General features: G+C 34.1%; 2 protein-coding genes across 2 annotated transcripts; one reads left to right on the forward strand and one right to left on the reverse strand.

Moving 5' to 3' along the window:
- The first annotated feature begins 2808 nt into the window (after positions 1 to 2808).
- LOC107804616 (zinc finger protein ZAT9-like) lies at positions 2809 to 4486 on the forward strand. Its single transcript, XM_016628537.1, has one exon. The coding sequence runs from the start codon at positions 2856 to 2858 to the stop codon at positions 4251 to 4253; it is 1398 nt and encodes a 465-aa protein (XP_016484023.1). The 5' UTR covers positions 2809 to 2855; the 3' UTR covers positions 4254 to 4486.
- A 529-nt stretch (positions 4487 to 5015) lies between these two features.
- On the reverse strand, positions 5016 to 8756 carry LOC107804614 (cationic peroxidase 1-like). Its single transcript, XM_075225972.1, has 4 exons — positions 8488 to 8756; positions 7465 to 7656; positions 6327 to 6492; positions 5016 to 5578 (listed from the first exon to the last, which is right to left on the reverse strand). The coding sequence occupies exons 1-4, from the start codon at positions 8689 to 8691 to the stop codon at positions 5196 to 5198; spliced, it is 945 nt and encodes a 314-aa protein (XP_075082073.1). The 5' UTR covers positions 8692 to 8756; the 3' UTR covers positions 5016 to 5195.
- Between the last annotated feature and the right edge of the window lie 1894 nt (positions 8757 to 10650).

Raw genomic sequence — 10650 nt, forward strand, 5'->3', positions numbered from 1 at the left:
TTCCTTAGGTCATTTCTGATGGGCCGGAAAAGGTTTAGGCATTCTAAGTCCAGTCTCACAGTCCCATGCAGGAGGCCCATGCAGTACGAGCATAATCATGGTGAGGCGGTGACTATTATTTCTTATGTCTTTTATAATGGGCGATCCAGGTCTTGTCGTCGGGCCCATGAAGAAGGCGTGAGCAGCACAAGAAAAGCAGAGAGTCAGACGGAATTTCAATTTTATGTCCCGAAATTGCCAAAATATGAGTAATGGTCAAGGCAAGACGGTGACTATAGTTCCTTAGGTTATTTTTGATTGGCCAGCAAAATTATAGACGATGCGGATCTAGTCGCCCGGACCCATATAGGAGGCATGTGCTATAATACATGAAAATCTAGGAATCCGGCAGTTTTATGGCCCTAAAATGCCAAAAAATGAGTAACAGTCATGGAAAGGCGGTGCCTATTTTTCTTAGGTCATTTTTTATGGACCGACAAATTTTAGGCGATCTGGGACCGGTTGCTCGGGCCCATATTGGAGGCGTGAGCTATAGCACATGAAAATTTGGGTATCAAGTAGAATTCTAGTTTTATGGCTCTATAACACAAAAAACGGGTAATGGTCGTTGCTAGGCGGTGGCTATTTTTCCCTTTGTCATTTTTTGATGGACCGACAAAATTTTAGGAAATCGAGTCCTGGCGCCCAGGCCTATTCAGGAGGCATGGGTTATAGCCCATGAAAATCTAGGAATCAGGCGAAATTCTAGTTTTATAGCCCTAAAATACCAAAAAACGAGTAACGATCATAGCGAGGCAGTGACTATTGTTCCTTAGATCATTTTTGATGGGTCGGAAATTTTTTAGGCGATCGGGTCTTGGTGCCCGGGCCCATGTAGGAGGCGTGGGCTATAACACACGAATATCTAGGAATGGGTAAAATTCTAGTTTTATGACCTTAAAATGCTCGAAATCGAGTAACGGTCATGGCGAGGAGGTAACTATTGTTCGTTAGGTCGTTTTTTATGGGTCAAAATTTTTTTAGGCAATCTGGGTTCGGTCGTCTGGGCCCATGCAGGAGGCGTGGGCGCACACGAAAATCTGGATATCAGACGGAATTCTAATTTTATGACCCTAAAATGCCAAAAAATGAGTAATGGTCATGGCAAGGCGGTGACTATTGTTTCTTAGGTCATTTTTGATGCGTCAGCAAACTTTAAGGCGATCCGAGTCCGGTCGTCGGGGCCTATGCAGGAGATTTGGGCTATAGCACAAGAAAATCAGGAAATTAGGCGAAATTCTAATTTTATGGCCCCAAAATGTCAAAATACAAGTAACGGTCACGACGAGGCAATGATTATTATTCCTCAGGTCATTTTTTGATGGATCGACAATATTTTAGGCAATTCGGGTCCGGTCACTCGAGCCCATGCAGGAGGTATGAGTTCCTCGTTTTTTGATGTTTTAGAGCCATGAAACAGGAAATCAGGAATGGTGGTTTATTTCAAATTTAGTTTAAGGTGGTTTATGGTATTTATAATGGTGAGCTGCAAGGGCACTTTATTTTTACTACTGCTTAGGGTTTCTTCTTATTCTTTTTTTCTTAATTGTAAAACGATATTGTTATATTTGTTGTTATTTTGACAAACTGATGATCGAGGTTTTTGTTCTTGATGATATTTGGAGGTTATATTTCAAATTTGAGCTCATTTGGAGTATATTTAAGTTTTCAATCATATATTGGATTGTTGAAATTCGAAGAACAAATTTCTGTTTCTGGGCAATTTGCACTTCAAACTTACGTGGCTATGAGTGCATCTGAAGTATAATTTTTTCACTTCATACCTATTTGGCCATAAATGCAAGAAAACATCGGTTGCACTTCAGACCTATTTGACTTTAAGTGCATCTGAAGTACTATTTTTTCACTCAGACCTACTTGACTTTAAGTGCATGAAAACATTTGTTGTACTTCAGATCTATTTGGCCTTAAGTGCATCTTAAGTGTAATTTTTGCATTTTAGACTTAATTGGCCTTAAGTGCATTGCACTTCAGATTGTTTCTATTTTTTTCTAACTTCAGACCCGTTAAGTCTAAAATTTATCCTAAAATGGTACGCTTGCAATTTTTTTTGCAAAGTAAATATAATTTTAATTGTGACCCCAAAACTGGGTATAGTTGCAAATGCCCCTCTCTTTTCCTTTGCATCTTTTTTGACTTCCTTCTCGTATTTTGATAATTATATAAACAAAATACAAAAGACACAACAAACAAATTAGAATTATGACCCAATGCTTAGCCAAATTGACCCGTTTCAATTTGATCAAGCAAACACTGTACGGTTTATAGGTCAACTCACTTATTGATCTAACTAATTTTAACATGCCCAAATATAACCATATTTGTTCATTTGATGTCCCCTATTTGCGGCTGTTCAGCGAATCTATATATATATAATAATAATAATAATAATAAGAAGAAGAAGAAGAATAATTTAAAATAAATATAATTTTTACTCTAATGACGCCATTATGTGTAAGATTAATCTTTTGCGCCGTCCATTTGGTTGTTAATAAAAAGTCTGTAAAAGAAAAATTAGTCCTTCACTACATTATCCTTCCACTTGTCAACTCTCACTCCTCACTTCCACTCACACTCCTATTTTTCTCTCTACCTCTAAACTCTCCTCCACAAATTAAACCACTACTCCAACTAAAAACTAGGACTAACTTTTTCTAACCGTACAAGTCCATAACAACTTCTAGTACAAGAGAACAAACTCTCCCATGCATGTACATTTGCTTCTTATTTCTTGTGTTTCTTCTGAATCATACTTTAAAGTAGTATATTTAATGAAAAAATATAAAATTTAAGCAATGGCTTGTATAGATCAAGAACAACAACAACAACCGGTTTTTAAGCATTATTGTAGGGTTTGCAAGAAAGGTTTTGTGTGTGGGAGAGCTCTAGGTGGGCATATGAGAGCTCATGGAATTGGAGATGAAGGTGCAAATTTGGATGATGATGATCCAGCTAGTGATTGGGAAGATAAGTTTGGAGGGAGTGTTAAGGGAGGTAATAAGAGGATGTATCAATTAAGAACAAACCCTAATCGACAAAAGAGCAATAGGGTATGTGAGAATTGTGGGAAAGAATTCTCGTCCTGGAAATCTTTTCTTGAGCATGGAAAATGTAGCTCAGAAGATGTAGAAGAATCACTAGTATCCTCGCCCTGTTCAGAGGGCGAGGAGTACATTACTAATGGTGAAAGAAAAGGGTATGGATGGTCTAAAAGGAAGAGGTCATTGAGAACAAAAGTAGGAACCCTTAGTACTTCAACTTATCCATCAAGTGAGGAAGATGATCTTCTCCTTGCAAAATGTCTTATAGATTTAGCCAACGCGAGGGTTGATACATCGTTGGCTGAGCCAGAGGAGTCGTGTGCCTCAGCTAGCAAGGAGGAAGAGCGAGCACGAAACCCCATGACCTACCTCACCCCATTAGTGACTACTCGTGTACCCTTGGACAACAAGGCTAAAGGGGCTTCTTCTAAAGGGTTGTTTGAATGCAAAGCTTGCAAGAAAGTCTTCAATTCCCACCAAGCCCTAGGTGGACATAGGGCAAGTCACAAAAAAGTTAAAGGGTGTTATGCAGCCAAACAAGATCAACTAGATGATAGCTTAATTGGTGATCAAGATATGAATATTATACATGATGAATTCACATTACAAGCTTCAAAATCAATGAGGAAATCAAAAATCCATGAATGCTCAATATGTCATAGAGTTTTCTCCACAGGGCAAGCTTTAGGTGGACACAAAAGATGCCATTGGATCACCTCTAATTCACCCGATTCATCGAAATACAATTTCCATAGTCATATGGAGCAAATTAATCTACGATCAAACTTAAGAAAATCAGGTGATGCATTAGATCTTAACATTCCATCACACGAAGACATGTCACGAGTTAGACGAGACCCTATGAATCCTTTGAGTTTCGAGGTCTCTACCGAAATACATTTGCATCCATGGAATACTAAAGATAATTCCAGTGACAACTACTACCTTGAGGAAATCAAAAACAATAACGACAATAACAACAATAACAATAATAATAGTTTGACGCAAAATGTAGAAGATGATGAAGCAGACAGTAAATTGAAGTTAGCTAAGCTAAGTGAATTAAAGGATATGAATACAAGTTCTGAAAATCCTTCTCATTGGTTACAAGTTGGGATTGGTTCAACTACAGAAGTTGGGGCTGACTCATAAGTTATATATATGCACTAATTCCTTTAATTTAATTTTCTTTTTCCTTTCCTCACCCAAGTATATATCTTTATACAAAAATTGTAATTATAAAGTTACCAAACAGATGACAAATGTTCACTGTTTAGGGATAAGAATACTGTTAATTTGTAATCTTTTTTTTTCTCCCTTTCTTGTAAGGCACCATATATAGATACACAATCCTGTAATTCTAATTTTGTATACTTTCCATTTCTTGAGGTGTAATTTTTCAGTGTGCAATACACAAACTCGCTTTGATTTTCTTGCCATATTAAGTTTACAGCTTGTTTGGATGGTTGTTACATATTTTATTGTATCATATTATTACTTTAAATACAATGTTTGGTTTGATTGTTACTTAAATTTTATTGTGTCGCGTTGTTAAATATGTTGTTATGTAACGACGAAAAAGTGTCACTTTATGGAACGACCGATTTGGTGTGGTCGCGTCGTTCTCTTATTTTTTTTCTCTCATCTTGCCCTTCCATATTATTAAATAATCCTTTTTATCCTTTACCCTAGCTTTTTACCTCGTACCTTACTTTTTCTTTATAATATTGCAAATTTGTTGTTCATATTGTTGGTGCATGACATCATGAAAAAATAAAAAACAACACAATCTATCCAAATATTATATACATCAAAACGATACAGTACAATACAATATAACACTATATGATACATTATGAAATGATACATTATGAAATGATACATTCCAAACAATATGTTAGTAGTATATAAAGATAGAATAATTATATTATTTATTTTATTTCAATACTTGGAAAGTTACATATTGGAGAGGGACTTTACCATCTTTACCTCCAAAAACATAGAACATAAAATTTTGCCATAAAACAAAAGGAAAAACATAATAACACTTAGAATTCTAGAGATCAAATTTTAGAATCTCATTTATGTGAAATATTAATTAATTTTTCTGCAATTTTTGCGGATTTGGCCATTGGTACCAGTAAGTGGACTAAGATTACCCATTTTAACCATAGCCATTGCAAAATCAGTGAAAAAAGTGGCTGAATTTGAACTATAAGTGTTAACTATAGAATCAGTTGAGCCTCCATTAAATAGTTGTTGATCAGAATGAAGAATTCCCTTTTGGCTTTGTAAATTCTTGTAATAAACATTGTCAAATGATGTTGGACTTGTGTCAAGTGGAGAAAGATTGTTGTCACCTCCATTTTGTGGACAATTTGCTTTAATTGTTGTACCAAATGATGAATTTATGTTTGTTTCATTGTAGAGACGATCTCGGAATGTAGTACATCTTGCTTGGCCTATTGTGTGAGATCCTGCAAAATACCAAAATATTTTGATTTAGTTTTATTTGTGGATGTAGCCTTAGAGTTACGAGTTTACTGAACCTAGTATTTCTTACACGAAATATATGAAAAACGACAAATATTAGATTATGAACCCAATTGTTTGCATAAAATAGACGATTGTTTTAGAATAACTTGGTGTGTTTTGAAATTTTTGAGTAATAAAGATTGATAATAATATTTATATGTTGGTTAAAGTAATGACCTAAAGTAAGGGCAGAGATATAATGAAGGTAATGGCTTCCGCTCAAAAGTGAGGGAAGTCATTTTTCCACTTTTGTGCAAAATATTTTTACTAAAAATACTTATAAAATCAAACACCAGAAAATAACTTATATCTGAAAGATCATTTTTGAAAAATATTTTTCGACATACCACAAATTCTCTATCGACAACCACCTTATTCCAAGATGTGTCAATTTATACCCCTCCGTCTAAAAATTAATACACTATGTAGCTATAAATATTTTTTTTATTGTATATACTTCTTCGTATACTTCGTTATAATTTTGATGTATATTGAATCTCCTTTACTTTTTCGTATACTTCGTTATATTTTGACTCCTCTTAATGAAAGTTCTGACTCCATCATTGCGATGACAATGTTAAACCGTACAAAAGTTACGTATGAAAAGCAGTGAATAACCATTCGTAGAAATCTCTATATATATATATAGGAAAATTAAAAAGAATAATAATTTGTGGAAGTAAAATAAACCTGAGAGTGCCACCATTTCCCTCGAATTAAAACCTTTGTTAGAGAAGGAAGAAATAAGGCTGCTTAGGTTCAAAGTTGGTGCAGGAATGTCATTGTTTGCTGCACTCAAACTTGCAGTTGTTGAGTCTCTTCTGCCGAGTAAAACATTCCAACTAGGGCCACCAAGCTGATAAATCAATCAAGTTCACGCCTAATTAGTTTATGACGAATTAATCTAAATAATCGTTCACACAACCGCTTAAACAAAAAATAATTAACGAATATATAATATATAAATAATTTATGTATAATATGTATATAATCGTATATAATTTATGTAGACCAACTAACGAAAGCAAATAATAAATCTGGCTGGTTATTTATGAAAAAGCCTTTATGAAAAAGCCTCCGTTTCTAGAATAGACAAAAGGGGTTGCTCTGATGGTAAGCAATCTCCACTTCCAACCAAAAGGTTGTGAGTTCGGGTCTCCCCAAGAGCAAGATGGGAAGTTCTTGGAGGGAAGGATGTCGGGGGTTTATTTGAAAACAGCCTCTCTACCCCAGGGTAGGGGTAAGGTCTGCGTACACACTACCAACAACTTTCAAGTTGTTGTTGTCCTCCGTTTCTAGAATGTACTTTCCATCTAATTAACACTAAGAATGATATGCAGTACCTAGCTAGCGTTTGGACATTGATTTGATTGAAACTTGAAAAAAGAGTTTTGAAAAATAAATTTTGAAAGTTGAAGTTGTATTTGAACATGTATATTATTTGAAGAAAAGTTGAAGCTTTGTAATTGGAAGATATATTTTCACCCAAAAACTGCCCTAAACCATTTTTGGAAACTTGAAAATTTAAAAAAAAAAAATCCAAAACAAGATCATATTTCATAAACAAATAATATTTTAAAAAAAATTTAAAAATAAAACTAAAATCTATGACCAAACGGAAGTTGCATATCAAAACTTTGACTTGTGCTTAGCTTTTAAAGGTCAACATACTTTCTTTTCTTTTCCCTAACCAACAATTTATTAGTTAAATATCCATCAAGTATTGCATGGGGTGTCTGTTAGGAGTATTTAAGGCCGTGACTTTAAAAAAATTAATTTATAAACTAAGTTTATAGAATATTTTAAGCATATGTATTTTTTGGCTTACTTTAACAACAGAGTCTCTAGCTGCAACAGCCAAAATATCTGCACAAGATACAACTCCAGCACATGTTGACTCTACTTGAGTTTTGATAGTATCAATCACATCAAATCCTCTTAATGATCCACTGTTTGGATTAGCAGTCTTTTCTCCCGTGAAACTTGATGTATCATCTAATAGCACAGATGCATCACAACCCTGATTCAAATATGTAAACATGTCACACAAAGGCGGATCAAGAATTTCTTGAATATGGGTGTATCACTAATAACAACAGCAACAACAATAACAAAAACTCAGAGTATCCCACAAATTGGGGGTCTGGAGAGGGTATTATGTACGCAGCATTACCCCTACCTTACGTAAGTAAAGATGTTATTTCCAGTAGACCCTCGTCTCCAAGCAAGCATGCAAATCACAATAGTACAGAGAAAAAAAATACAGTAGTGTAAAAGTCAGAAAAGTATTAACAACAACTAGGAAGTAGAGCAACCAAAACACAGGCGCTACCAGCTAGTAATAGAATATGGGTGCATCAGTAAACATAGGAGGGAAAAAAAGTATTGATTCATGTTCCTCTAGGTAAATAACTCGATATTCAACCTTCTTAGAACATGAGGGCAAACAAATAATATTAGATCAATTCTATACATAAAATACTTAGTTTGATAGAGAGAATATAGGTTCATGTGCCCCATATTTTGGACAGTAAATCTGTCCATCACATGTTTATTTGTCATCAAAGTATGTTGTTTAAGAATATATATATATATATATGATTGTCTCGAAGCTACATTTTATTTGCAAGCCACATGCATTCATGCATGCATGCATGCATGAATAGTACTACTACTCAAGAAATGAGTAAAGCTATACTATAACAAGTTTTATATATATATATATATATATATATATATATATATATATATATATATATATAGTGTGTGTGTGTGTGTCAACTAGAATGAAATAGATTTGGATAGGGTAAACACATAGATGAATGAAACGAGGCAAAGGTAATAAACTTGCATTAACAAAACAATCATGGAAATGAAGACGAAGCAAAGAAGCCCCCATGCGAGACTCTTTAGAGATAGCAGAATTCACAGCAGTTTTGATTACAGAGAGGACATTAGGGCAAGTTGAAGAGTAGAAATTTGAAGTCAACTCAGCAGAGCTCATTCCAAGAAGAAAAGGGATTATTATTAGTAGTAAAAATGATATCTTAGCCATGTCTTTAATGAGATAAAAATAAGGAAGAATTAGCAGTAAAAAGGGAGAAGAAGATATTTGTCCCAATTTCTGGTTTGGTACTGCTTAAAGTGAAATATGTTCACATATTTATAGCAGTAGGAAGCAGAAGAGTGTGCCCAATTGTCAAAGTTCTATGTCAACTTTTATTTACTTAATTTTATTTTTTTTAAAGAGAAATAAAATAGCTTATTCAAAGTTTCCTGCAGTGCCAAACTCCAACAAACACATCATTTTTCTAAGGTTAATTTGTAGGCTAACGGTAGCCAGAGGCGTATCTAGTAAAGAAGCTATGGGTTTAACTGATGGATTCGCTCATACTTTGTATTTTTGCCTAAAATATTATTAAATATGTACAAATAATTAATTTTGAACTCATTAAATTAGATGAAATGTGGTAGAATAGTGACTCTAAACCCATAAAATTTAAAATGTGGATCCGCCTCTGAACCAGTGATACTAAAGTTCTTGTCTCTATAGGCTTAGTTGGTTGTTTGCTTCATGGATTAAGGTTTTATTATAATAATAATTATAATACAAGGAGGAACTGCTAAATACACAAAAAAATTTAAATAGCACAAAAAAAAAAAAACCCATCGTAAGTTGTATATTTGAAGTTAAAGGTTAAGCGTGTTCATTTCTCAAAATGACAATTAAATAATAAAACAATTATAATAACTACGCTTTAATCCAAACCAGATGTATGTCTCTAGAAAATCCTTTTAATATTGGCATTGCAAAGATTAGAATATACAATTTTTCTTCTTCTTTTTTTTATGTGTGGACTTGGTGGGTAATTGATCCTAACCCAACCCACATAGAGCCAAGAGGTTGTATGAAACCAATAAGACTAGCGAATCTTTGATTAATTTGTTTGATCAATTGGGAAATTAAAATATATACGTTCTAATTAATTCAGCATTTTAATCTTGGGAAAACCTAGCTAATTTCCAAGATATATAGAGAGACAAAGAGAAGAAATTCCGTATGACTTTTTCGTGTCAATTTCAGGTTTTAATTACTATTAAAAATAGTTTTATTTCGGTAGAAATGGTGTGGGGTAGCCACTATTTAAGCTGGTATTTACTTTTTATCCAGCATTTTTAATGCTTAGCAATAGTAGTCACTAGTCTATTAAAAATAATAAGAAAAGACTGTGTTACCCTTTCCTCCCCAAACGGAAATACACTAATGCATTCAAAACATAAAGACTTCGTTTTAATTTGCACTTGTTCACTACTGTTATGATTGACAACGATGCTTTTGGTTTTGAAAACAGCTGCTAATACAAAGATTGCGGATTCTGAGTCAAATGATGATAGTGACGAAGAAGTTCCTTATGATATTGATCCAGAGATAGAAATAGTCTCGCAAAATGTTGAACAGAAAACTCCTTCAGTCACTTCAGATGAAATACAAGTACTTGGTAGCAAGGAAATGTAGTCTTGAAGTCCTAAAGTTAAGTTCAATAGTTAAGGACACAAGTTCAAAAAGTTAAGGACAGACAGTTCTTAACTTATAGTTACAAGTTCTAAAGTTAAGGACAGGCGTTCTTTAACTTATAGTTACAAGTTCAAAAGTTAAGGACAATAGATCCTTAACTTTGATTTCCAAGTTCAAAAGTTAAGGACAGATAGTCCTTAACTTACAGTTACACGTTCAAAAGTTAAGGACAATAGGTCCTTAACTTTGACTTACAAGTTCAAAAGTTAAGGACGTTTGGTCTTGAAGTTTGAGTTCCAAGTTCAAAAGTTAAGGTCATGTAGCCTTGAAGTCCACAACTTAGAGTTCCAAGTTCAAAAGTTAAGGACATGTAGTCCTGAAGTCTTGAACTTAGAGTTACAGGTTCAAAAGTTAAGGACATGTAGTCTTGAAGTCCTGAACTTAGAGTTCCAAGTTCAAAAGTTAAGGACATGTAGTCCTGAAGTTCTGAAGTTAAGG

Source organism: Nicotiana tabacum, chromosome 11 (genome assembly GCF_000715075.1).
Source record: "Nicotiana tabacum cultivar K326 chromosome 11, ASM71507v2, whole genome shotgun sequence".
NCBI lineage: Eukaryota > Viridiplantae > Streptophyta > Magnoliopsida > Solanales > Solanaceae > Nicotiana > Nicotiana tabacum.